The sequence below is a fragment of the Emys orbicularis genome, chromosome 7 (genome assembly GCF_028017835.1).
Source record: "Emys orbicularis isolate rEmyOrb1 chromosome 7, rEmyOrb1.hap1, whole genome shotgun sequence".
Lineage (NCBI taxonomy): Eukaryota > Metazoa > Chordata > Testudines > Emydidae > Emys > Emys orbicularis.
The window spans coordinates 73951553-73979364 of NC_088689.1; the positions used below are offsets into that span (position 1 = coordinate 73951553).

General features: G+C 56.0%; 1 protein-coding gene across 1 annotated transcript in view; it reads right to left on the reverse strand.

The window, feature by feature from the left end:
* PSD (pleckstrin and Sec7 domain containing) overlaps nt 1-27812 on the reverse strand; it is a 72053-nt gene that overhangs the window by 1898 nt on the left and 42343 nt on the right. Inside the window, exons 5-14 of the mRNA XM_065407612.1 lie at nt 27536-27730; nt 26841-26921; nt 26095-26207; nt 25009-25067; nt 24341-24430; nt 5397-5440; nt 3319-3497; nt 1827-1897; nt 959-1116; nt 314-458 (exon numbers count right to left, since the gene is read on the reverse strand). Of these exons, the coding sequence (XP_065263684.1) occupies nt 314-458; nt 959-1116; nt 1827-1897; nt 3319-3497; nt 5397-5440; nt 24341-24430; nt 25009-25067; nt 26095-26207; nt 26841-26921; nt 27536-27730 (1135 nt within the window). The remainder of the gene's footprint in view (nt 1-313; nt 459-958; nt 1117-1826; nt 1898-3318; nt 3498-5396; nt 5441-24340; nt 24431-25008; nt 25068-26094; nt 26208-26840; nt 26922-27535; nt 27731-27812) is intronic.

Consider the following 27812-nt stretch of genomic DNA (forward strand, 5'->3'; position numbering starts at 1 on the left):
CTGCGGTGTGGCATTATAATATTGTCTGTACGAAGAGGCCCAGGCTTTGAGCACAGCAGTGCGCTGAGCAGAGGTCTGCACTGAGCTGTCCCCAGGCACAGCCCGGTCCCTTTCCCGAGCTGACAGTTAATTTGCACAGGCTCCCAGCTGCTCCAATTTATTCCCTTCTACCTTACCCCTCGATGGTGCACTATTTGGCATGGCAATGTTGAATTTCATCTGCCGTTGTGTGTTAGCCCCTCTACAGCTGCTCCTCAGTGCTGCTCCTGCAGCCCCCACCCCTACCACGGTGAGTTGGCTCGTGCCCTGTTACCTGGGACAGCCTGGTGGTAGAGCTGGGCAGCAGGGGCCGGCTGAACTTCTTCTGGGACCCGATGGCTGCGGGGAATGGGGGAGCAGAGAACATGGCTGCCACCACATTGATGCGTGTGATCCAGGAGTGCATCTGTTCTGTATTCCTGTGGGGAAATGCCAAAGCACTGAGCCATGGGCCCAAAGCTGCATCCTCCCTACCCGCCCCCCTCCAGGGATGGTGCCAGCCCCAAGGCTGGAGCCCTGGGAACAGAGGAAGTGCCTTACTGGAACAGGCCCAATGGGCCTCCTAGGCCAGAATCTGCCCCTGGACCATGGTAACGGCAGATGGTGCATCTAACCCCAGCTAGCAGCTGGCTTCTATCGATGCGTGAGCGCTGGGCAAATGGCAGGGGCGCTCCCTACAGTGCGGTGGTGAGGGGAGGCATGGCAAAGGAGTGCTGGCTCTCCTCACTTCGCCCTGTCTTCCAGGAGAAGCAGTCGCGGGACTGAAAAGCGTAATGCTGCCCACAGGCCCGCTCCCAGCCCTGGGGGTGGTGCTAGATGGGTAACGCTTGCCCAGTGCAATGTCTGTAGCTGGCGCCCCTCAGCACCGTCTGCCTGGCCTGTGCAGCCAGGAGCTCCCGCGTTGGCCCGGGTTACTCACTGGGCCTGGAACAGGAAGACCCGCCACTCGGCTGTCCTGAGGTAGAAGACGTTCGGTCTCTTGCTGTAGTCGGATGCTCGCGTAGCTAGTGCGTGGTGGATGCTGATGGCGTTCTTCAGCTCTTCCTCTGCCAGGGGCTTCCCGGGCTTATATTCCTCCTGCAAGGCCAGGCTCCAGTTACAAATGAGTCCTGCTCCTCACAGCCTGTCTGGGCGCCAGGGTCCTGCTCTAGCAGGATGGGGGGAGCTATAGTGGCCCTTGCCACTCCTCCTAGGAGCTCACCAGTACCAGGCGCAACAGTGCTAGGGCATCAGGGCTGCTCCCAGGGTTCACATTTGGTGCATACCAACCCGCCATGAGCTGTGTCCGCGTGTTCCCCTGGGGGAGGACTGCATGTATGATTGGCCTATCGGAGGCCATTCCTTATGCTGCTAGCCTAGTGGGGGGGGGCACTGCTGCTGCAAGCAAACGCTGCAGTCTCAGGCAGGAGGCCAGCTTGGAGGCTGGCATGTCACTCCTCCACCAGGACCCTGCTGTAACACAGTCCTACTCTGCAAGGGCCATAGCTCTAACACCTGCCTTGGGGAAGCAGCGCTGCTGCCTTGGCCAGGGATAGCTCACCCTGCCCTGGGCCAAAGGCTCATGGCTAGTGCCTGGTGTCATGGTGCTTAAATGGATGCCACGCTCTAGACAGCAGCAAGGATCCCTCCACCTGATCTGTCTATCACTGCAGCAGGGTCCACAACCCACCAGGGTAGCGGGGGCAGGGGCAGAAGTCCAGATTGGCTCCCTGGGATTCAGCTGCCTGGCCTGAGTTCAAGCCCTGCCCTGGGGTCGCCAGGTGGGCTGCGGTCTCGCTGCACCGTACCTTCTGCAGATAGAGGATCATTCCCTTCAGGATGGCGTGGAAAGTCTTCCAGCCTCTCTTTCCTCTGGGGGCTGGCAAGGAAGAGAGAAGCAGAGTCAGTGGAAAGTCAATGCCAAGTGCGATGTGGCACAGCGTGCTCTGCCAGCGTGCACGTCAGCCCACCCAGGGGATGGGCAGCTCTCCAGCGGAACTCACTCCCCAGCAGCACACCTGAGCTGTGCCCGCTGTGAGGGTCAGCAGCTGGCACTGCTGTGGGGGGAGGGTCCTGCGTGCTGCCCCCTGGGGCCAGAGGCTGCTGCCAGGCAGCCAGGGCACGGTTCAGTGCTCTCCTTGCTGTGTTTAACCGCGGTGCTAGCCTCTCAGAGGAAGCAGAGGCAGGCAGCATTTCCTGCCAGGCACTGCTACGCCCAGCAGCAGATGCAGAAAATACAGCCAGCTTCTAATCAGATCAAGGAGGCATCAACTGGCCTGGGATTAGGAAGGATTTGGCTGTGGGAAGGTAGCATGTTCTGCGGCTCCCAGCCAACTGAATCTCTCTGGATAGCTCTGTCACTGCAGAATTGGGTGGCTCCCTTTGCTGCCCCCCCCATCCCCGAGCTAGATTTAATTATCATTGCAACAAGAGAGCAGCCTGCGCCCAGTCTGAACCCAGAGTGGGGGCTCTGGCTGCTTCCTCCCCACCCCCCAGGGGTCCAGGCCTGATTAGCACCTTGGAAAGAGGCACAGGGGGAGAGCTGAGCTATTCACTAATGTCCCCAGCTCTCTTCCCTACCCCCACCTCCTTCCACACACAGCTAAGGCAGGGTGGGGGAAGGGTCTCTCCTGCAACCGGCCGTGCACCTAGCTGCCTTTCCCCCCACCCCCAGGGTGGCGATGATGTTGGCGTGCAGCGCACTAATGCTATCTCCCAATGGAAGAGAGCCATGCAGCCCCAGCTCCCCTGCAGGTCAGGCCCTCAGGTCTGCTCCTCCCAGCACAGGTACCACAGCTGCTCTTGCTGAATGTGGGGTTACCTCCGCTGCTGCTTTAATCTCTGTGGGGGTTCCCGCTGCGGGTGGCTGGGGCGTGCTCAGCTGAGAAGCTGGAAGTGCAGGGACAAAAATGAATACCAAATGGAGTCCTAACTAGCTGAAAGGCCCCTGTCCCCCGGGAGCACGGCGCGTGGGCGTGTGCAGGAGCTGCAGACAATGGTGCTGCGGGAAGCAGAGATTTGGAGGGCCTGGCTTGTGTGTTTGAACATTCACCTGTAATTTTACATAAACGTAGCTTTTTAAATGGATCCACTAAATGGTGGGAGGGGAATGAAGAGGGGTCAGGGCGTGAGCTGGTTCTGAGACAGGCCTTGTCCCAACCAAAGCGCCCTCACCACGAGGACGCGGAGTGGCACTGCATCACTCATCCCACTGTAACCCTAGTGACTGCAAGGGAGTGGCTCCCCATTGAGAACTGGTTCTGCCCATAGCACACCCCAGCCCCGCCCCAAGACACCTACTCTTCTTGCAGTCGGAGTCCGCATGGCTCTTGCGCACCAGCAGGCCGTACTTGTAGGTGGCGATGCTGGGGTCCTGCGAGAAGTCCAGGAAAGGGTTACTGCAGCTGCTGATGCGCTTGATGGATTTGGGGTTGGGGTCGGCCAGCTCAGAGAGGGACTTCCTCAGCTCCTCCTCATCACTGTGGGCACAGATGTTGCAGAGGTTAGTGGCACCAAGGCTGGCCAACACGCCACCCAGCACTCTAGCCATGCCATGCCAAATGGGGTGGGAGGGGGAGGCCATTCAAATCACCTCAGGAGAGACACCAACAGCCCCCTCCATGCCCCAGGCCCCTTCACTGCTCTGTCAGGCTGGTGGCTCTCGCACCACGTCTCTCCCAGGTTGGGGGCTCGGTTAGGCCAGTCTCGAGCTGGGCATGGGAGCCCGCCGGCCCCTTGGCAGCCAGTGCTCAACTTTGGCTAAAACAGGAAAACTTGCTGGCAACGGGGCCAGGCTGGGGCCTGCTGCGCAGGGAAGGGCCAGTGCCCTGGCACTGCAGGAGGCCATCTTGGCCTGTGGTGACTGGCTCACGTCCCCCCCGATAGCAAGGAGAGGACAGAGCCCCGGAGAGAAACTGCAGCCCTGGCTCTGACACCTTCAGGGGAGAAGGGGGCAACACAAAGCCCTGGCCCACTGTGGGCTTGGTTGAGGAGGCATTGGGTCCCCAGAGGGATGAGCGCCCAGTTAGGAACCTAGCCACAGGCATGGGGAGGGGCTGTGGGACATCATGAGCCAGCCCTGCAGATCCCTTCAGCCCCGTGGGCTGGGGCGCGGGGGAGAGGGGTAGGAAGGGGAGTGCATGTGCGGGCGGGAGGCAGGCATGCTGCATGCGGAAGGCATCCGACAGCCAGCTGGCAAGGGAGGTGGGCCCTTGTTCACATGCTCGCAGGCTGTGAATCATGCTCCCTGCTGGGCTCTGGACTCCTTGGTGTCGCTCTCCCAATGCAAAGATGTGGGAGCCCAGCTCTGCCACCTCCCCTCTTCCTCACAAACACAGCGCTGCTAATTAAACCCCTCAGCAGCTGCTGGCCGTCTCCATGACAGCTGCGTCGGCTCAAAGCCGGGATTACGTGAGCTCCCAGCGACGCGGCTGCTGCCGGTTATGGGGATGGCAGCTGTGGGCGAGGGGCATGGCCCCTCCATTGAACTGGCTGCCTGGGCACTAGGACCCTACCCTGAGCCCCTCCCAGCCCTGGGGAAGGGGGCCATCTCCCTGTCACAGCCATGGCTCCTTGCCCCTCCCCCAATTCTATAGCCTCAGCCCGCTCTCCAGGCCCATTCCCCTGCTGCTCCCTGCTCTGCTCTGGTTCTTCCCCACCCTGGCCTCTTCCAGGCACCAGGTAAGGGGCTGGGCCACAGCCAGGGCCAGGCCACAGGCAGACTGGGCAAGAGGGGATGGCCTTGGGAACTGGCTCTGCCCAGGAGACCCCTCCCCTCCCCGCAGACTACCCCAAGTCCTTAGGACCAGGCCAGTTCTGCAGTCCCTGAGCTAGTCCTCCCAGCTGTTAGCTGAGCCTAGTCTGACTTGCTTTGCTATACAGCTTCCAGCTGGGTGAAAAGCTGGGACCCTTCCTATCCCCGCTTTGGACAGCCCAAATCTAGTCTATGTTCAATTCCCCCCATTGCTTTTTGCTGCCCTATCGGGCCCCTCTGTACATCACTCCTGTTCTCGGGCAGCGAGCTCTCCAGCACACGCAGCAGCTGCGCTCTTCCTCACCTAGGCTGGAGCCAGAGCCTGGAGAGAGCATGCAGAATCTTCTCATGGACTTCGCTGGGCTCTGGCCCCTCTTGGAGGCAATCTGCCCTCTAGGTCACACCTGCCATCTCCCCCCCCCCTCCCCCGGCTGGCCTGGCCTGCAGGGAGAGGTGGGGATGGTTTGGATCCTATGAGCAAAGCTATGAGGAGAGAAACTAGCATCTGAAGGATTCATCTCACGGGGGCCGTGTGTCCGCGCTGCATGGAGCTCTGGGGCCAGAGCCCCCTCAAGCCCCATCTAGCCAGTGAGAGAGGCTGGCCCATGGCTGGGGCGCTACTCACATGGCCCACTGCAACTTCTCATTCTTGATGGAGCTGTACAGAGCCTGGGGAGACAAGAGAACAACGGTCAGCGGGGCCAATGCTTGCCACGCTACCCTGAGTGGGGCTCGTCGCTCCCTCCCCACTGACACCTACAGGGGTGGGGCAGTCGAGGGTAGGTGTGGGTGCCTCCCTGAGGCCAGAAGGGGGACGGGTGAGGATGAGGGAGTTGTGTGTTTTCTTCACAAGCCAAAGCAGCTGTGCTGCCCTCCTGAATGTGCGAGACAGGGCAGTGCCCGTGGCACGCTGGGACCGGCCGATGGGAAGTGGGGAGCTGGGGTGGGAAGCTCCCTGCCTGGAACCGGTGGGGGGAGGGTGTAAGGAGGGATGGGTGGCTCTGAGGCTCAGGCCAGAAGCAGGGCTGTGAATGAGGGAGTGCTGGAGAGGCCCTGGGCATCTCTGTGAAAGTTGGGGACCAGCAAAGAGACAAGCGGGGCCAGGCCAAGCGAGGAGTGGGCAGAAATCCCATCCGGCAGCGAGGGTGAGCTGTGGAAGGCCAGGCAAAGGAAGACAGCTGCCATTGGATAAGCACAGGGTGCAAACAGAACGGGAAAGCTGGGGACAACCTGCACCCCAGCACCTCCCTCTGGACAGCAGGGAAAACTGTACATTAAACAAATCCAGCAGCTGCAAGGAGGAGAGGCGAAAACAGCGGTGAGCTGAGGTTCTGTAATGCCTTCTCCGCACCGCAGGGTGTTCTAATAAAGGGGTTACACACGGGGCTGGTAGGCAACATGGGATTGGGAGTAAACAAAATCTCTGGGGAAAATGCAGCTAGTGAAGCCGCCTGAATCCCTCTGGGAAGGGGCCTGGCAAAGAGCTGGGGGGCGGGGGATAGAAAGAAGAGGTACATGCAGCAGGCTCAGAAGCAGGGGGAAGCTACAGTGCACTACAGGGATGGATCATGCACACTTGCCACACCTCCTTTTTGTAAGCCACACCCACTGCTTGGCCCCTCACCAGAGTGGGGTGTGCTGCTGCTGCATCCCTAGTGCTCCGTGAGCAGTGACAGAGTCACACACACGAGTTTCAGGGGAACAAGTACCTTCTCCTTGGCTGCACCGCCCACGTTACTGCTAGGGTAGCACCTACCGATTAGGCCTGGGTGCCATGCCAGATTTTGCCACTGACTCACTGTGTAGCCATGGCCAGCTCTCTTCCCCTGCACATCCCCATCTGTACCATGGTGCACTGACCTACTTGGGAGGGTGGCGGTGAGGTCTAATTAATGTTTTGCAAGCGCTTTGAAGATTAAAACCACTACAGATGTGCCAAGGCTGACTCCACTGGGCTTTCCCTCCTCCTCGTGGCTTGCGTTCTTCTGAAAACTCGCTGGCCCAGATGTTCAAAGTTCGGGGCTCACATTCGCATGCATGTCCCTGGGCAGACCTATGCGAGTAGCTGTATGGGACATTGATATCGTGGCAGCACCCCGAGGCCCCAATCAAGAGTGCAACCCCTGTTGCGCTAGGCACTGTACAAACAGAAAAGATCCAATCCCTGCCCTGCAGGCACTATGGCCAACCCCAGTCCTGAGCCAGGCCTCCCTAAATACCCAGCTTGGGCACTCATATATGCACATGGCCAGGGCAGTGCACACCGCCCGCATGCACCATAGCAAGGGAGACCCTTTGGAGCCTCTTTGGGGCAGGGACTGTCTCTCTGTTCTGTGCTTTAATACACAGCACAATGGGGTCCTGGGCTGTGATGGGGGTTCCTGGGTGCTACTGCAATGCAAATTATGACTCTCATGACAGTCGGGGAAACAAAGGCTCCTCCTGGCCTTGCAGGTCCTGTACCTTTTCTGGTACCCCTACCCACAGATTTTGGGCTGTGCAGTATTGCCTACTTGGGCTGTGACAGCCTCCCAACTCCTGCCCTGAGCCTGGCGGGGCCTCAGCAGGACTTCAGGAGCTCACCAAGTTGTGGCAGGCCTGGGGGGAGGGACAACTCACCCCCACTCCCTGAGTCAGCCATGAATCAATGCCCCTGAACGGTGTTGGGGAAGGCACTGTGATGCTGTTGTTCAGATGTGCATGTTAAAGATCCCAGTGCATTTTCTACGCAGTATGGATGTGAATGTTGGGGCCAAATTCCAGTCTGGGTAGCTAACATTCTACCTCTCTAAACTTCACTTCTGGCCCCAACTCTTCGGGAGCATTGCCAATGAAGAATGCGTGCTAGTGTCTGCATTTCACTGGGAAAGACACACTTCATATACAGAGAGATTCATTTATACAGGGCCAAAGCCTCGAGTCCTCCTTCAGCTTTTACTCAGGTACAAGCCCCCCGATTCAGCCAGCATCTGGACTATGTAAAATCTGAGTATGGATTTCAGAGTTTGGGCTACTGGTTGGGATCCTTGGGGCTGAACGGCTCCATAGAAAAGTATGTAATTGTCCTACCAGCCCATCTTCACACAGCCTGAACCTCAGACACCATTCAGCCAGCCATTTATAATGTGGAAGGAGAACAGTGCCTCTTTCTGACAGAGCTGCACTACCATGGGAAGGTACCTGGAATACTTGTCTGGGGCTCCGTCCCCACTGGCATCCTTGCAGGGCCAGGACAAAGCCAGCCCTGCCCAAGCAAGGTGCACTGAGCTCACAGAAGTTCATCTAGGAAGGCCCAGGCTTGAAGCCCATTATTTACTGACCAATGGATTTGCTGGTGAAAGCAATGGAGGTTTGATTTTTTTGGAGGAGGTAAGAAGCCACCCCCATCGCACCTCTGAGTGAAGCTCTATGTAGACAGAGACTTGAACCCAGCCTCAGTAGGAAAGACATTCCCCGAGAAGAGACTAGGATCATGTTCATATGGACCTGGGCCCAACCACCCTCAGTGCTCTAGAAAAGTTCAGATCTGGTCACACCCTTTGCAGCTCTGGCTCATGCCTATTATCAAGTGATTGAGAAGCTGAGGTACACTAAGCAGCCATCTGCTGGAATTTCGGTAGCAAGACAACTAAAGGAGTGCAAGATACAGAGCCAGACTCAAGGACGTGAATCCAGTCATGGAGGGGCAGGGAGAAGCAGACCTAGCTATCGAAGGAGAGGAGCTGATGGCAATGACTCTGCCATAGGTAAGGAGGGGAAAGGCACCTCGTCCAGTGTTGCAGTATTGAGTTGAGAGATGCTAAAAACCCTGGAGAGAAACAACAAAAAGATTTGGAAAAAGCACAAAAAGGAGACCAGGAGTACAGCAGGTGCCTGAAAAGCTCCATACAAGGTGTAGGGCATTGTAACATGGGCAGAAAGGTGCACTGAGAGAGAGTGGAATGCAAACTCAGGTGGTTGATGGCAGAGCAATGCTGAGAGATTGCATGTGCCTCAAGTGATGGAGGAAGTGAGATACATATCAACTAACCAGGAAGCATTCTGGGTAAATTCATCCAGCTGGAGATTTGAAATGTCTTGGAGATGACTGGGGATACTCTGACCACAGCCCTCTAAAGGGCTGATGAGAGGACTTCTGCTCCAGGAAAAGCAGCAGAGCAACAGCTGTGCCCTGAAAACTCAGAACAAGATGGACATCTGCACAGCTCTGGAGAACAGCCCAGCAGAGCTGAATTGTGCAACAGTCGGGGCTCCAGGACAGTCTGTGAACACTTTAAAGAACTAACAGCTTTGTGGATTCAGAAGGAACAGCTCTGTTACATACACTGCATGCATCACAAGGAGCTGCTGAGCCGGAGTAAGTGCATGATAGGGGAGGCGTGGCAGCATGATGAACTGGGCTGGAGAAGACCAGGCGCTCTGCAAGTAGAGAGGATGGAAAGGCATACAGCATCACCGTCCCATGCAATTAGGGAACATTAACAAACAGGAGTGCTTGGGACACCAGGACAGGAATATAGAGTTTTTCACCTCCACTGAAATCCTGCCATTACTAGAATAAAAGCTGCCCCCAGCTGACAGATGCCTGGTGTCCAGTAGGAAATGAATCTGGGGGTCTCAGTCCAACCCCAAAGATTTGTGGTGGACCACAACTGGTGTCCTGGTTTCCCTGTTCTCCCGGTGTGTCCTGCTGCCTGTCTGTACATTCTTTCAAGCAAGGATTTGGGAAAGGCTGAGCCCATTGCTGGGGCTTCAAGAATCACTCCTAACTCCCCTTGTTGGCTGCCTTAGCAGAGGACAGGAGACTGAACTCCCAGCCCATGCCTGGAGGGGAGAGGGGGGCAGTCCCTTCAGGGACGAGATGGCAGGGGCAAAACTTGCCTTGCTGCTATCCAGGCTGTACCTGTTCTGGGGATAGACTGAGGGCTCCAGTCGAACTCTAAACTCCTCCACAAAAGGAAGTTTTTGGTAGTGCTGGCCCTTTAACAGGTTGGGGCCTCAAGGTTCTTGCTTCCTGGCAGGTGCTATTAATCAGAGCCGAGGCTGAATTCTGCTTTGCTTTGTGCCCTGGATGGAAGGGGAGCGTGTGGTAAGAGGGAGAGAGGACATGCTGCTGTGCGTATAAACAGGGCACTGCTGGTTATCGGCTCACATTCGTCTTCGCCCTGCCCCTGCAGTGATGGATAAATCCGTGCCCTGTGGCTACAGGGAGTTATGGCATTGGTATAGGGTATGAGCTCACTGCAGCAGCAGGCAGAGGGGGAATGTGGGCTGGGAGGGGGACAGCTCTTACCCTGACACACATACACATGCAGGGAGAGAATCTGGCTGTCTCCCCCCCCCCCCTCCGTTTCTTCCTATTGCTATCACTGGCCCACAACTGTGGGGAGATTTTCTGCTGCAAGTGCCCTAGGGTAAAGCCATCCATGCACAGGAATAGAGAGTTCCTGCACAGCTCTCTCAGCCACAGACCTCAGCACGCTTCACATTTTACAGACAGGGAACTGGTCCCACCACAGGGTGCAGGCAGAGAGGGGCACTTAAACCAGGGCTTCAATCCCTCCACCAGACACTTGGCTAGAGCATGAATCAATGCAGCTGAAAGAGAGAATTAACCCCTTCCCGGGCCTAGGAGATTGGTTACACAGGTCTCCTACTCAGAGAAGGCTCAAACAGCCTATGGTTTAGTGTGATGGTGTCTGAGCTCAGGAACATGCCGCACGTTTCTGAGCCTGTTTGGGGCAAGAGCCCTATGGGACCATCAGCATCCCTGACAGTCACAGCCATGGGCTATTTTGCAAAGGAGATGTCACAGCTACACAGCACCCTCCCTGCAAAGATTCCTCTTGTTCTCTGTGCCCAGGCACATCTCACGATGAGAGCTCAACCCTGGGCTTTTCCCATCTCCACCTTCGCAAGGACCTGAGCTCAGCCATGGGCTACATTGCAAAGTGCCTCCCTAAGCCACCAAGAGCCCTTTGCTTGCTGGCCTTGGCTTGGCTAAAGCTGAAGAGAACTGCAGTATTGGTTCAGTGTGAGCCACCCTGTCCAGAGATTTGGGGGGTGGGGAGCCTTTCTCATCTCTACCTGCCATGTTCTGTCAGCTCTCTTCTCTACACCCCTCATTCCACCTCCAGTCCATTCCCTTACTCATGTTCACGGGGAGGCCTTGCACATGCTATACAATACTGCTCTGCAGGTGTGAGAAATACTGGCTCTCCATTGCAGCAACTGGGGAACCACCAACCCTATTCCAAGCTCGTTTCCCTTCTGCTCCCCATGCTACTGGCATCGCAGTGGGGGAAATACACTCCTCCTCCACCCCATGTGAACATACATGGGTACACACATATGCAGCAGATGTGTGTAAATGTGGCTTGGGACAGCATGCATGGCCCCATCCTGCCACACTGCATCCCCCTCCCCTCCGTGCCATGCAGTGTCCATAGCTCCTAACGTGCAGTGGCTGCAATGCTAGCTGTCATACCAGCGTCAGCTTTTGAAGAGGGCTAGGAATTGCATCCCCATCCCAATGCTCCCAGGACCCTTCCCCTTCTAGTGCCTTGATCCTGCAGGCTGCAACATCAGCAGCGTGTAGGAGGCAAAGAGCGGAGGATTTCTGTGCCAGGTGGCCCTAGTGCGTGGTTACATCTCAGTGTGTCACAACGTGACGCGGATGCAGCCTGCCCCAATGCTGTGTTGTGCTATGACGGGATGTGTCATTGCCAGGCCATGCTCATGGTGGGATCTCCCCTTCTTCTTCCCCTCCCTGGGCCCAGCTTGGCACTGTTCTGGGGGTCTTCTCCTGAGGCTGACGCTCTGTAGGAAGACTTCTCCCCCTGCTGCTGTCTTTGGCAAGGGGCAGTGCCTCTTTGCTCCTCCTCACCCAGCATGCCCTTCTACCAGAGTCCAGGACTAAACTCAAAGGAGCACATCCAAAGCTGGTGTAAATCGGGATAGCTCCACTGAAATCAATGCCGATTTACACCAGGCAAGCACCTGGCCCCAAGTCTCCCCCTCTGCACCTAGCGGGCTAAGGAAACCTACCCACCTTTCCAGGCCAAATTGCAGGTTGTACAGGAACCTGAAACCCGCAGTCCTGTTGAGCCCATGGTGGGCTCTCTCCCCATTCTTCCTGCCACGTGGCGGTCCTGATTGGCATGACACACCTGGGTCTAAGACTAAGACTGGAGGGACAGTCCTGCATACCCTAGCCCTGATCCTACTTGCAGGGTGTTTTAAAGAGAAGGTGGTTCTGTGATCAAGCCAGTGTGAGGCTGCACACAGTGGTGCAATGTCACACTGTCATTACAGCCATGGGACTGGCCCTGCCAGGAGGCCAGGCCTGGATCCCAAACCCCTGTCTCTGCAGAACGTGGGCGAGCGGGTTTTGAAGTGCACCCCGCGCCTTTCTGTTTCCAACTGCAGCCACTGGGGAGACCTCCCACCCTGAGCGGGAAGGGAGTTGAAAAGAAAGGCGAGTCCCAAGAGGCCCGACTCAGATTTAAGGAAGACTGGAGCTTTCATCTGATGGTGGCACAGAGCGGCTCCAGCGCTGCAGGCTGGACTCTGCTGTCAAGTCTGGGGATCATTAAAACCCTGTTGTGTCCCTCTTCAACCAAGCAAGGGGGGTGCGTGGGGGGCGCTGCGCTCTTGGCTTCTCGCTGCCTGCCCTGCGCACACCCCGCTGTGTAGCCGGCTGGGGCTGAGCGCAGTGGGCTGTCCGGGCGCGCAGGGTGCGAGCGCACGGCGATGGGTGTGTGGCTGTGATGGACGGGCGCACACAGGACCGAAGCGCGCGCACCTTTCTCCCGGGGGGGCACAGACAAGTCTAAGCTGCCGTTTCCAGAGGGTTCAAGCTTTCTCTGCCCCCGGTGGGAAGCGGGCCCCCTCCGCCAACCCCCGCCCGACGGCGGCCCCCACCCCAGCCCGAACTCTCCCTCGGGAGCCGGCGGCGGCCCGTGCCCCCAGTCCTTACCGGTTTCTTCTTCCTGCGGCTCTGCAGGCGGCTGACCACCAGGTCGGTGTAGAGCACGGGCTTGAGCGTGCGGGAGCGCTGGGGCCAGCCGTAGCAGAAGGTCTCCATGCCCCGGTAATTCCGGCCGTAGCGCACGGAGCACATGGAGCGGGACCGCATGCGCCCGGCGCTGCTGTTGATGCTGTTCACGCCGATCATCTTGCCGGCCGCTATGACCCCCGGGCAGCCGGCCGGCGCGGGGCTGGGCTCGCCGGCAGCCTGTTGAAGCGGCCCTGGCTGCGCGCCGCCAAGGAGCGCGCTCCGTGCCGCAGCCGCAGGCCGTGCGCGCAATGGCGAGGGCGCTCGGCTGGCAGGGAAGCGCAATTCCCTCGCAGCAGCCAGCCAATGGCTCCCCGGCCAGGCGCTGGAGCGGGGGTGAGCCGGCACGCTCAGGGACGCAGCGAGCTAGCGACGGAGGGGGCCCGGCAGCGGGGAAAGGGTAGCGCAGCCAGCCGAGGGTGGGGAGAGGAGACGGGCAATGGGGGAGCGTCAGAGAAATGAGAAGGGAGGGGGCAGATACGGGGAGCGGGGGGAGAGGGAGGAGGCTGGAGGAGAGAGAGTGATGGGGGAATGGGGGAGAGGAAGGAATGGGATTGAGGGAGAGGAGGGTGGAAGAGATGGAGGGTTCAGGAAGGGCGGGGGGGGGGAAGCGCACCCCCCAAAGTAGTGAGGATGGTGAGGGGCTGGAGGAGAGGAAGGAGGCTAGAAGCCAGGGAGCAGTGGCAGAAAAGGGGTAAAGGGTGGGGGGAGGGGATGTGTGAACAAAGGAGGCAATGGGGCTGGAGAGGAGGAGGGCAGGGAAAAGCTGGAGCAAATGGACACGTTCTGTTAGGCTACAAGGCCAGGCCCCCTGGTGAAGCCAGATGGCACAAGTCAGGGAGGTGCCGCGCACCAGAAGTGGCTGCATACCAGGGGTGGGAGAGGTGCCCCCAAGCCGGAAAGCACCGTTTCCTTTGGAATGAATGGCTCTAGGAATGGGGTTGTCCTTCCTCAGAGCCGTGTGGCTGGTGTCCAAGTCCTGGTCCAAAACCCTGTGATTGCAGGGGTTTGTGGAGGCCTGGAATTTTCACAGGGTCTTATATGTGGAGTAATGTCGCCTCTTTCTGGCTCTCTCTCTCCAGGGAGGGCGTTCAGCAAGCCTGGCACTCACCCCCCCGTGATCAGAGCCGGCGAGGATTGTCATCACGCTGTCCAAGCTTGACGGTGCCACTTCAGAGAGAAGATGCCATCAGAGGCAGGGCCATTATCCATGACACTGACACGCTCCGCTCTTAAAGGTCAGGCCTTAAGACACATAGGCAGGCCCTTGTGTACCCAAGGGCTTGGACGTGATGCATTGGTGGCAGGCGATGAGCTCGAGCCAGCAGCAGCCAGGCACTTCAGGCTGCCCCCGCCACGGCTGCTTGGTTCAGCTGGCCCTGCTGCTCTTCTCACACTGCTGCTCCACGCAGAGATTAGCCAGCATTTGCTGCCAAAGATGGCACCTGGTGCACTGACCATGGCAGTGGCCACAGTGGGTCCAATCGTAAGTACTTACACTAGTATTCTCAAAGGGAGCGTGCCATCTGACTCCCATGGAATTTCAACTGGAGTTAAGCTGTTAACTCCCCCAGGCGCCTTTGAAAATCCCTCCTTAACTTCCGTGGGGAAGGGGGGTTGGCCACACCGGCCTGAAAGAGGCACTGGCAAAGACTATGGAGTGTGTCCAGAGGGAGGGATGGGATCAGGAGGAGATGGGGAGACCCAGGTTGGAAGATGTAACCAGGGATTTTTGCCAGGCTCAACTTGAGATGCCTTAAAAGGGCATCTGCTGAGCACTTGCCTTCTGAAAACCAAGCACTAGTCACTTGGACGTCCTGGCCGGAGCCCTTATGCAATACTATATAGGGCACGTCTAGCCATTCTTTTTGTATAGCACCAGTCACTGCGATATCTAGGCACTAAAATATATTGCCCAAAAAAGGGCATAACATTCCAACTCAATGCAAGCGCCACGCCTCCTTTCCCAGGGTTCAGTCACTTGCCTTGACCTTTATATTATACAGATACATGGTGTCAACTCCTGTCATCGCTGAGATCAGTACTGGCCTTTGCTCACAAGGGCCACAGGCGAAAACATTCTGATCACATCTAGAAGGGCGGTCTGTAGAAGCCAGCACCGACCACAGCCCCGGGTTTCATACCATCTGGGTCTCAGTTCTGTACCTCCGAGGAGGATAATCGCAGTCCCACCATGGAGCTCACAGCTTCTGCTCCTAGCCTGCTCTGCTAAACAAGCTTACTCAGCAACAGCCAGCCTCCTTAAGTTCTCTTCTCTCTACCTGCAGGCCATGCTACCATAGGCTTTGATCTCACAAGCCCAGCAGGGTCAGGACAAGCCTAGGGATAACAAAGGCTGTTTCCTGAAGGTGGGGTGGGTGATTTAGTGCGGGGACGGGGGTGTTCTTTTGAGTCAGCACTAAATCAGTGCTTCAGCTACACTACTGCTGGCTGGCTTCCAGGTGAGATGTAAGACTGAAGCCCTTGTCACTGAGTCCTAGGTCCTCAAAGGTATTTGGGTGCCTAACTCCTATGGCACCAGGCTCTATTTCTTGGCCAACTACATATTTGAGCAAACACGTTCTGGCTCCTTCAGTCCCCCCCTGCAGTTTTAATTGGCTAAGGTACTCAGCTTCACTTCCTGCCCTAAACTGTTGTGGTTAAACAGCTGCCACATTCCACCCCAGAGGGGCTGCAATTCAGTGGTGGGTGAAGTGATTCATTTTATATATAGAGAGAAATACAGCGAGCAGGAGAGTGTCTCATTTGAAAGTGTTTGGGGATCCAGCTCTTTGGCAGAACCCCTACACGCAGGCACAATATCAGGAGCTGGAACTTGTCATGTCTCTGTTCTGCTCTCAGTGGCTTGCATAGGGGACATATGACAGGCTCCTGGGCCTCTCTGGATCCATTGTGAGAACTGACTTAACCAGACTGGAGGGATCAAGGAAATGGCTCTGATCGCCCATTAGGACGCCTGTAATGCTGAAGGGATTATACAGGCTCTTGGGAGTGCTATGCTGGGGAGCTTCAGGTTGGAGCTGACAGCCAGAGCATCCAAAATACATGAGCCCAGTCGAACAGGGCCCAAGCAGCACCCCCTAACCCATTGGAGACCTTAGGAACAGTGAACAAAACACTGCAAATGTCTGCACCAGCTGTGTCCCTCGATTAGCAAAAGGCTTCTGACATGTTTCTGCGCAGGAGCCAGCGCTCCCATAGCCGAGGGTCACTTACACGTTACCACGAACACGCCCTGGGAGGTAGAGCTTTTCAGCTGCACGTTGCAGATGAGGAAACAAGCACAGAGGGCCTAAAGGCCACATTTCGCCATCGGTGCCATTGATTTCAGTGTGTGCTGAGTGCATGTAGCCAAGGTGACTGGGCTCAGGCCTGCGTCCAGCTGCCTGCACGCAAAGGGAGCAGGGAATCTGCCCAGCGTAGGGGGACAAGCCTGGGATAGGAGCATGGCCAGGGCATTTCTGCACTCCATCAATCCCCAGCAGGCAGATGGCCCCATGGGGCCATAGCCAGCTGGGCACACTTCAGAGCAGCTGCCAGCCTCCTATCTAGCTACAAAGAACTCCCCATCTCAGTTGTACAGAAGAGGTACTTGGCACAATCGACCACACGACCACCCTTCCTCCCACGGTAAGGAAAACTAACAACCAAGAGGCAAGGGGAACATTGGTGGGCTGGCTGAACCACTGGTGAAGGGATAGGAAATAGATGTAATAAAGAGCAGCTGCTCCTTTGTGCAGAGATGCTAAGAGCTGTTCTCCACAGAGTCTGTATAAGGGTGGGTGTTATGTAATCCATGATGGCGAGAAGGGGGCCAGCAAGAAGGGGGAATTTCCCAACGAGACACGTTTGGCATAGTGAACACCAGAGAAGACTGCAGGAGACTGGGGGAACTGGGCAGCACCTGACTGCAGCAGTCATTGAGCACATGGCAAAAGCATTGTTCACTGATGAGCTTTGGTCACATGGATCCTCAGCGGGCAAAGATACAGGGGTCCTCATGGACTGCGGGAGACAGCATGCTAGTGGGATTAGCGAGAGGGAGGGGAAAGGGTTTTGTGGTTAAGGCTCAGCTCTGGGAATCAGGGTTTTCGTCCCACCTCCTCAATCACTTTCCATGCGACTTTGGGCGCTTTATCTTCCTATGCTTTTGTTCCTGAGTTGTACAGTGATGCTCCTTGCCTCCCCCACAAGGGATGCGAGTGGCTCATGAGACTTCATTAATTTTTTTAAGGTGCTTTGAGTGCGGATGGCAGGAACTATGGCCATGCAAAGGGTCATTCATACAATTACCAAACAACGCTGCGACTCACTTTGGAGTACTGGGGTGTGGTTTGCCTCACTCACACCACAGGCAAAGGCTTCGGGAAAGGGGAACTTAAGGCTGAGCGAGCAGATCAGTAACTTGAGGAGCAAATCCATCTCAGACTGTTTTGTTCAAGGACTAATGGCCACTGGAGACTCAGGGACTTCAGGGCTCAAGTCAATCACCAGGGAACCCAAACATTTCAAAACATGGAAATGCAGGGTTGAGCTCACTGAGGTTGAGGCCAGACAGCCTCACCAGATCAGGTAATCTGACATCCTGTACATCACAGGCCACCACCACCACCACCACCAGACCAAACCCACAACCAGATTTAGACCAATTCTAGCAATTCCATCATTCCGGCTTTGTTCCTTTTGTAGTTACTTTGTAAGCTGTGTTAGTTTGGGCTCAAGGACTCTTTCCTAAGGAGTCTGAAGTCTATGGCTTAAATTTTGAAAAAGTGGGGTATTAAAAATGGGCACCACAGCGTATTGGCTTATCACTGGTTTCATGTCTCCATTGTGGCTAGGCTGGCTGTGGTCAATGCACCTCATAGCAGTGAATGGCCCAGAGCAACAAAAGGCCCAGTCCCACGAGGAAGAGGAGAGGGGACTGAAGGCTTACTGATTGCCCAAGCAGGAATTGGTTAAGTAGGAGTTTTTGGTGGTGTCTGTATCAGTAAAGGAGGCTGGAGATGGCACAGCCTGAGAGTAAAGCATTTGAGTTTGTGGTTATATACTTGTGTCCTCTTATATGGATAGCACAGTTTGAGTTTATTTTCTCTGGAGATTCGAAAGGGGGCAGAGTTAAGGTGGTTTTGTGTCCCTGAACTGTGACTTTCCATGCTTTCAAATGTTTGGGTTTCTTGTAAGTTTAAACTTGATTTTTCATTTCTTGTCTAACAGTTGGTAACATTCATGTATGGCTCTCCATCTCTGAAGTTACTGTTACATATGCTCAACCTTCACCTTAACAAAGTTTTTGTCTGTGAATTTCCTTAGTTTTTATGAGAGTTTTAAGATGGGAGTGTGGCACACGTGGAGCTTGAGGAGGCCGTTCTCCCACTTCTTGCTGACTTCCCTGCGGTCTGCAGGAAAGAAGCCCCACTACTACAGACGGTGACTGCTGCTTGCCATGCTGATTGCAGCTCACTGTTACCATGTGCTTCCCCCCATGTGGCGGCTCCACCTGATCTCTCTCCTGTTATACTCAGGACTTGTCTATACAGAGAGTTCCATACTGAGCTGTGACCTACTGCTCTTTGGTGCAGGCATCATCACGATGTACATGTACATGTGTACAGCACCTAGCTCCTGCCCTACAAATAATGAGGAGGTGTGCAGAAGACAGGGGATCCCTTCCAAGGGAAGGAGGCAATGGGGAGAATAGGGGCTCCTGGGGTAAGGGGGAGCAGTACCCCCCTCTCTCTGTGGACCTCCACAGGACCACGTGAAGGGAGACAACACTAGCTACCTTAGGAAGTGGAGCAGAGTGCCACCCAATTAACTGCACCAACTTCCTGGTGTTGGATCAGAGGATCTTCTGAGGACCTTCCCCAATGCCCTCTCCCTGCAGACATTGGGGCGCGTCAAGACCCTCTGCCAATGTCTTAGCAAGCTTCAGGAAGCTCCTCAGAGGTCAGCCAGCCCCTCCCCTCCTCTGCAAACCCTGTGTGTTCCTGGTGAGCTATAATTAGACAGGCAGCTGTGCGTCAAGGCTAACTAGGCTCCTTGGTCTCCAGACAGCCCTATGCCAGCGTGTCAGAGAGCTGATGAGCATATGTAGGCTAGTTGGGAGCTACCAGGCTAACAACGCTCTCAGTGAGCCAGGGGCAATTGCGAGGGGCTCAAAGGGGCCTGCTGGGGCATGCAGTGGTGGCAGCCCAACAAGCTCCCACACACTTGCAGGAGTCTGGAGGGGACTGGTGTCCCAGGGAGCCTCCGCTGGTCTGTGGAGTGGAATGTCCCACTTATGCCCCTTCTCCACTCCTTTCCATCACCCCCCTCGCCCCTCAGCTCTCTGGCACTGTCCAGCATTTCTTCTCTACTGCGCTCATGTGCTGGGTTCTCCTCTCACCCCACACTTCTGCCTGCCAGCTTCCTACTACCCTCAGGAAGCGATCACCTCTGCTGGTCCATGGGTTGTGAATCCACCCAGGGGGCGGGGAGGTGGGGGCAGCAGTACCGTGAGCTCTTCCTCCTATCGCCGCTAGTTCCTGGCTGAGCCCCCATGCACTTCATTTCAAACATCTCCTGCTCCCTGTTCGCAAGCGAGAGGCTGGAGAAAAGTGGCAGAAGCATGGTCTGACTGTAGTGAGCTCTGCTTTTTAATACCTCTTTATTTAAAAGCAGCTTGTCTGGGGCCTTTCGTCTGTGGTGGAAACAGTCACTTTTTGTCAGCGACGAACCTCCTCACTGGCCAGTTACACGCGGAGGTCTTAGCTCAGCAGGGGAAAGGGGTAGATCCTCTAGGCCAGATCCTCAACTGCTATAAATCAGCATCCCTTTTTAAAGCCCAGCCATTGTTTCTGCTATTGCCCAGACCCGAATGCTGCATCCCAGTTGTGTTCACAGCACAGCCAGCTAGAGAAAGCCATCCCTGTCCTTGGTGCGGGGTCTGGTGCCTCAGATCACATTGCAAACCAAGATCCTGGCTCACAAGGGGTTTGCATCTTGCCTTAACATGGAGGCTTAGCATTTACTATTTCCATGCCTATAGTAATGATCTAGGCTGAGCAGATGGGGGGGGGGGGTGCTGAAGGACCCCAGACTTTGCAACAGTTCCCAGATTGGACATTCCCCCCCTGAGCCATACACACCACCCATCCTGGGCAGGAGTCCAGGGCTTGGAAATTGAGCTGGGAGTAGATGCTCCCTGCTGCCCTCACCTATTGGGCTTTCTGGCTAGCTGTCACATTGGCCGTAGCCCTGTGAGATCAGTGCACCTTTCACCGGCCCTGCATCACAGCTCACTTGCGCCTCTGAAATCTTGGTGTTTCACATTTGTTTTTCCCTGATACAAATCAGCTGTGTTTGCCAAGGCTGTTCTTTCCGGCTCTGCTTAGCGAGTTCTGTGTTCATGGGAGGGACGGCTCAGAATCTACTGAGCTGCCAAAAGAAGCTTCTCTCTAACGTTACAATTTTAAGACAAAATTGGCCTGGTTCTGATCTAACTTGGGCCAGTTTACACCTGCGTAACTTCCTGGCCATGAATGGAGTCATGCCTGATTACCAATGGGGTAATTGATGGAGCTGGCTGAGGCTCTGGTCATAGTATAGAGCAAGCCTGGGTAAACATCCCTGCCTGGCCCCCAGCTAGACACCACGAGAATGAGGCAGTTGGACTGCGAGAGTGGAGATGGGGGACCATGCAGCCCTGAGGGGGGAACAGGATCAGGCAGCCCTGGGGTGACCCATAGTGGAGAGTTCTTGAATGTTGTCCAGCACAATGTGTGCAGATAGGGTGACCAGATGTCCCGATTTTATAGGGACAGTCCCGATTTTGGAGTCTTTTTCTTATATAAGCTCCTATTACCCCCCCCCCACCCCCGTCCCGATTTTTCACACTTGCTGTTTGGTCACCCTATGTGCAGAGCACGTCCTGTGCCAGCTGCACAGTACCCCGAAGCCCACAAGCTGTGGGATCAGCGGGCTGAGAGCCAGGCATGTGCAGTTTGGAACTACTGAGCAATCCAGGAAAGGTCAAAAACAGAACCGGGGAGAATCAACAAGATTTCCTCCCCATTATTAACTCTTCACCAACTATCTACCAGTACTAGTGCCCCTGGAACGCTGCAGCATCAGCCTTTCCTGCTTCTCTGGTGCTTTCCAGCTGCCACTCTCAAAGCTTTTTTGCACAGGTCACTATAGTAATCCCCATCTTAACAATGGGGAAACTGAGGCACGGGGACATGGGGCCACACCCTGTTTTAATGACATAGAATCCAGGCCTCCTGCTTCCCAGGCTCATGTGTTAGTCACAAGGTCATTCTGGCTCCTGCTAGCCCTAGGGGGACTGTAAGGCTTTCAGCAGGCTGACGCTGCCCAGTGCAGCTGGCAGACACAAGCACTTCAATAGCATATACGTGGGCTGATGTTTTGGCGCCCGCCTGCGCCAGTTACCGTGAGACGCATGTACTCAGTTCGCTTGTGCAGGTGAGGCAGTTAGAGGAAGGCCGAGCTGCATGTCAGGGGCAGCCCCTGTGCCGTAGGGCATGTCGCCCCAAGGACTGGAGCCGCACAGCGTGGGGGGCACACTCATGCACCCTGCTACCGCTAAGCTGGTGGGGCTGAGGAGCAGCCGCTCAGAGATGCAGGTGCCTTTTGGCTTGGTTTGGTTCCTTGGGCTCAGTCCTGGTTGCAGCATAAGCTACGGCAGCACCCTAGACACATCCAGGGCCTGGTGAGGAGCCGAGGTCAAGGGAGACAGGTCGCAAGGGGCAGGGCCAGTGCGGCGCTGGTGGCTCAGGGCCCAGGATGGGAGAGTGGGGGGAGGCTGTTCTTTCCCACACAACAGCTTAGTCACGAGAGCTAAGTGACTCCCTGCGGAGTCGGCGCGAACGCTCCCAGGTGGAGGCGGCCAGCTTCCTTCCACACTGTGAGTCAGCCCTGCAGAAGCCATCTCAAGCTGCTGTCACCATCGTCCTGTAATGGCCTGGTGCAGTCACCATCAAACCGCTGCCACCTTCCCCTTCCCCACCACTCCTGCGGGGGCAAGGCAGGCTGCAGCCTGGCATCCCTGCCACCAGCACCACGGCAGGCTCTGCCTGGCAGCTTGCCACTGCTAACGCCACTGCCCTCCTCTCGCACCTCCCATCTATTGGCGTCAAGGTACTTCACAATCGTCCCCAGATTGAGCCTCACGGCACCCTGCTCAGTGTCTCTATGTCACATAGCAAGTAAGTGCTGGGAATTCCTGTCTGCCTCGCCTCTGCTATAACCACTAGACCATCCTGCCCTCCCTGTGCTGCTGCGCACAGTGCCAGCAGCACCCCGTCGCTGCTCGTCGTAGTCTCGCTCTTTGGGAGGATGGAGGGCCCCAGGGAGCCGAGCTTGATTTGGATCTGCAAAAGGGAGGGCAGCGGAGCTCAGCCAGGCTAGCGGTGAGGGGAAGCCATACCTGTCACACTGCATGCGCTGGGAGAGAAAGTGGACCCCCCGCTCCACCTGCCCATGTTCTTGTGGGTCATTAGCTCTTGGGACCCTCACCCCCACACTCCCATTCTGAGACAGCTGGGCACAGCAGCCCTCTACTGAGCCGCCTCCAGAACATCCCCAACAGCCAGAGACACGCTGGGCCAACACAGCAGGCAGGGCTGCGGGCAAACTTTTTGGCCCGACGGCCACATCTGGGTATGGAAATTGTATGGCGGGCCATGAATGCTCACGAAATTGGGGGTTGGGGTGCAGGAGATGAGGGCTCTGGCTGGGGGTGCGGGCTCTGGGGTAGGGCCAAAAATGAGGAGTTCAGGGTATGGGAGGGGGTTCTGAGCTGGGGCAGGGGGGTCTGACTGGGGGTGCTGGCTCTGGTGTGGGGCTGGGGATGAGGATGAGGGGTTGGAGGTGCAGGAGCATGCTCTGGGCTGGGACCGAGGGGTTTGGAGGGCAGGAGGGGGATCAGGGCTGGGGTGGGAGATTGGGGCACGGGAGGGGGTCAGGGGTACAGGCTCCAGGCGGCGCTTCCCAGAAGCAGCGGCATGTCCCTCTCCAGCTCCTACACAGAGGGGCAGCCAGGCAGCTCTGCGCCCCGCCCCGTCCGCAGGCGCCACCCCTGCAGCTCCCATTGGCTGTGGTTCCAGGCCAATGGGAGCTGCAGGGGCAGCACTTGGGGCAGGGGCAGTGTGTGGAGCCCCCTGGCTGCCCCTACGCATAGGAGCCGAGGGGTGGACATGCCACTGCTTCCGGGAGCCGCACGGCACTTGCAGAGCGGGGCAAGCCCCTGACCCCACTCCCCAGCTGGAGCGCTGGAGCAGGGCAAGCCCTGGACCCTGCTCCCTGGCAGGAGCTCAAGGGCCAGATTAAAATGTCTGAAGGGCTGGATGTGGCCCCCGGGCCATAGTTTGCCCACCCCTGCTCTAGATGGATGCCTGGCTCTGGGGGCAGGACGGAGAGGTACAACACAGTGGGCCTATGCCTCTTCCGCTGACTGCTAGGGATGGTGCATTCGCAGTGCTCTACCTCGGTGCACGGCCAGGAAGAGGGTTCCACCCGAGCAATGGGCCTCAGTCTACGCTAGCAGCTTGAACCAGTTGCAGCGCATGCCGGTCACTGCCTTCGCATTACCCATGCTGAGTTACTGTCAGTTTTGCCCCGCATCTACACTAGTGGTGTCCTAATCCTCTTCAGTTGCAATGCCTTCTGGGCATCTATCCCACAATTCCTGGCTCAGCTTCCAGAAGCAATGCATTCTGGGGCACCATGCGGGGCCACTGGTTTACTGGGGACCTTCCCAGGACTTTCAGCTTATCTGCATCCACAAGGCACTAAACCGGTTCAGGTTCAGTCTGAACCAGCTAAGCTTTGCCCAGTTATTCACTCTGCTGAGACACTGTTCTTTTTAGTGGTTTTCTGAACCCTGGGGCGTTGTGTGTGGATACAGAGCATCCTACAAATGTGCAAGAGGCTGTACAGGGGTTAGTTTCTCTAGTGGATGCCAGGCCATGGCACATGGAAAGAAATTTGCTTTGCACCAATTTACAGCCATAGTTCAGGACAATGAATTGCCCCTCCTAGCAAACACCTGCTCTAGGGAAAGCCGCTGCCCAGTAATGCTGCCTATGCCAGCGGTTCTCAAACTTTTGTCCTGGTGACGCCTTTCACACAACAAGCCTCTGAATGCGATCCCCCCCTTATAAATTAAAAAAACTTTTTTATATTTAACACTATTATAAATGCTGGAGGCAAAGTGGGGTTTGGGGTGGAGGCTGACAGCTTGTGACCCCCCCATGATATAACCCAATGACCCCCTGAGGGGTCCCAACCCCCAGTTTGAGAACCCCTGGCCTATGCAGTCTACTCTGGGTGCAAGACTGCACCCCACTCAGTGCCCCAGACAACGCCTGAATGAGCCAGCCAGGCCCGGGGAAATCCTTTACTAGGAGGTGGCATGAGAGCAGTTTTCTAAGAGGGATCCCAGCCTTAACTCCAGCTGGCCTGGCTCAGCTGGGGAGACTGATCTGAGTTACCTTGAGCAGCTCCTTGGGGAAATCACTCCCTCCGTTGAGGCCTTCCAGGTTCCCAATGAAGTCAGAGCAGGACATTCTCTTCCCGATGTTCTGGGGGTGACAGGGGCAGAGAAATGTGGCTGGTTACCTTTGGGGAGTGGGAGCAGCGGCTGGCCGGAGAGCCCCCCTGCACCATGGCGGTAGGACAGCCAAGCATTACAGAGCAGCACTGCCTGGATCTCATGAAAGGCCACTTGGAGATGTGGAGAACACAGCCCCCTTTGCTAAGGGCCAGGGAGCTTTAAAAAGCCATTCCTGTCAAAATTCAGAGACTCGAGGCTACTCAATGATTTCCTTCCCATCCCCCTCACTCTCCTCCCTTGTCTTCCTCACCCCTCCTTCCCACTCCTCTCTTCTCCTCAGCCCCGTCTCAGCTTGCTGCTGCTTTGCCAATGCCCTTCTCTCTCCTGCAACCTTTTCTATCCGCTCATCACGCCTTCTCCACTCTTCGTTGCTTCTCCTTCCCGTCCCCTTGACGCCCCCATACAGCTAACAGGCTGGCTCCCGCATACCCCAGGTGCCTTCTGCTCACACGCAGTCAGACAACGGCCACTTTGCCCCCTCCCAGATGAGAAGACGCCTAGTGGAGGAGCAGAGCAGGCAGGGTGCTGGAGCTGGCAGGTACTCACATGCCCATGGAGGTCTGTGTTTAAGAGCATCAGGGCACAGGTCAGCGTGTGGACTCCGTCTGCAGCACAAGCACAAGAAAGGTGATCAGAGCCCCCCCGAAGCACCCCTCTGCATGTGGCTGTTCACTCCATTTATCCATGCCTCCAGACATGGGTCACCTGATTGATGGATAGGTGATTGATTGATGTTTGTTTCCCACGTGTTTCCCTCCCCCCTCCCAACCGGCACACAGGTTGGGCACTGGAGAAGGTGCTGACCTGGATACAGCTTCGGAGAGCACTCCCAGCCCAACACCAATCCATGCCCCTTGTCCGTGCAGCTCAGGGCGCACAGCATGGGCGGTACTCAGCTCTGGGCACCACTCAGATCAGCTGTGCAGGCTGAAGTTCCATTTAATTCTATTGTGTGGTCCCGGCCCCAAAGCAGCTGCACTTGATGGGATTTTACACAGCTGCTTTGGGGCCAGGACCACACAATAGAAGAGCAGTGAAGCCAGAATTAATGCTACAGAACCGTGTCACCTTTGACATGGCATCCGGCACCCAGCGAGCCCTAAATCCCCATGTACATGGAGCTGACTCAAGGTTGATTCAAGGTGAGGACATGCAGGCATGCGGTGGTGAATTAAGTCAAGAAAGAAACAAAGATGTAAAAAGTCCAGATGAAATAGTGAGATCTGGGCAACTGCTGGTGGCCACTTGAACATCCGGTTACCCTGGCTACTTCTCTTTGAAAGTCCCTGCAGTCCTGAGCCACGGGACTCGGACATCCAAGGACACACTTACACTTAGAGTAGCTCCTTTCTCTCTCCTGGTGCTGATCTACTACAGAGTTACAGGTGGCGAGTGTCCTAACTGTGCATGTCTAGGCCATAACGTGTCTGGCTTTCAGTGAAGCCTTATCTCTGAATTTCCTGGGTTTGCAACATTTAGTTTGGGAATAATTACAACATCCCTGTGATTTATTTATCTGTAAGGTACTGGCACGTGCTCTCTGCCTTAACTCCAGCTTAACCTAGTTTTGGTCTGGGAATCTGCACCCAGGTTTACAAACACACACGCAGCCACGGCCATATGGTAGCTCACCCTCAGAGGAGACAGCATTGGGGTTGCACTGATAATAGCGTTGTGAAAAATGAGCCAGGACTCGCTCTCTCTCCTGAGTCTCCCCCATCAGGGCCAGCTCCTTCAGAAAGGACCTGAAGAAGAGTGGGTCATGCATCAAACCAAACACCATCTGCCCTGCCCCACCCTGTCAAGGAGTAGAGAATTGTCCTTTCTGTAACTGACAGGAAAAACACCAGTGCCTGCAACAGGAAGCCCAGAACTCCTACACTGTTATTTCATCCACTTGGAGGATTCCCCACCGAGCATGTGACCAGACAGTCCCATGTGCACATCCCAGAACTCTACATCAGGTAGGAGAGTCTGCATGGGAACAGCGGCTGAACCCATCCCAGAACTGTCTGGGCTCGGAGACTGAGATTGTGGAAACTCAGCTGTGGCTGGAGGGGATCCAGAATCCATGACATCTCCCTCCACTAGACTGTAAGGTTTGGTATGCTCCTCCCATGCTCTTAGACACCAGCCCATGAGATGGGCTCCCATGTTGGAGATGGTCCTTGGGAAAAATTACATTTCTTGGGTAAGAGGAGAAATCTTCTTGAGAGGTGAATGGCTCTGCAACCGTCTTTTGGTGCTGGGTCTAGGGCCAGCCTGTGGGGGGGACCTTTTGCTCTTGAACTGCAGATGGCCCGTGTTGCTGGGGCGCACATAGATTCTGATGGTGAACGGCTCCTAAAAACATACATTTCCCCATGAAAGATTCTGACCTGAGAGCCTGGTCCAGACTCATCCCAGTGAACACGAAGAATTTCAGATATTCCCCAGCCACCATCTTACTGAACTCATTACTGAAAGAGAGGGGAGAGAGAGTTGAATAGACCAGACCACAGTGACAGACCAGTATAGAGAGAGAGGGAGGGATGGAGATGGGGGTGGGGGGAACAGAGGAGATTTTAAGAACATAAGAACAGCCATACTGGGTCAGACAAAAGGTCCATCTAGCCCAGTATCCTGTCTTCTGACAGTGACCAATGCCAGGTACTTCAGAGGGAATGAACAGAACAGGTAATCACCAAGTGATTTTAAAGCACTTAGTACCACACCAGGAGACATGAGATAGGACAGTGGAAAGTGCGATGGGGGTGGACACACCCAATACAGTCTCCAGTTTTGAGGTTTATTGCATTGATCTCCAGAGGGCAATATTCTGAGTTCTCCCTGGAGCCTGAATGCAGTATGAACTTTGGGCATACGTGGCCTTTTAGATGTGGGTTGTGAGGAGCGCTCCCATGAGCTCCTGCTAAGGGCAGTCTGTCCTTGGGTGTGGCTCTCTTTCCTACCATTCTCTGCATGCTCCTATGCCCCTGTGGCAGCACCTATGCATGCAGCAGGCTGCTCTGTCTCCTCAGTGACTGAGCAGTGCCCTGGATGAACAGCCTCTCCTGATAATACCCACACGTACTTCTTCCCCAAATGGCGAGCCACGTCTGCTTTTTTGAATCCATCCAGGTTGTAGAGCCTCTTTGCCAGGCGCTTGGCAGCCTCAAGGTCAGCCTTGTGCCCATTGGACAGCGTGTCTGTGCTGCCCAGTGCCAGCTGCTCCGTGCTGTCCATCTCAGAGTCCGAGTCCGAGACCAGCTGACTCAGAGGATGGTCACTGCAACAAAAACAGAAGCCTCGGGTAAAGTCTTGCAACAAAACTTTTTCCTCTGCATCTTGCTAAGGCACCTGGGCTCCTG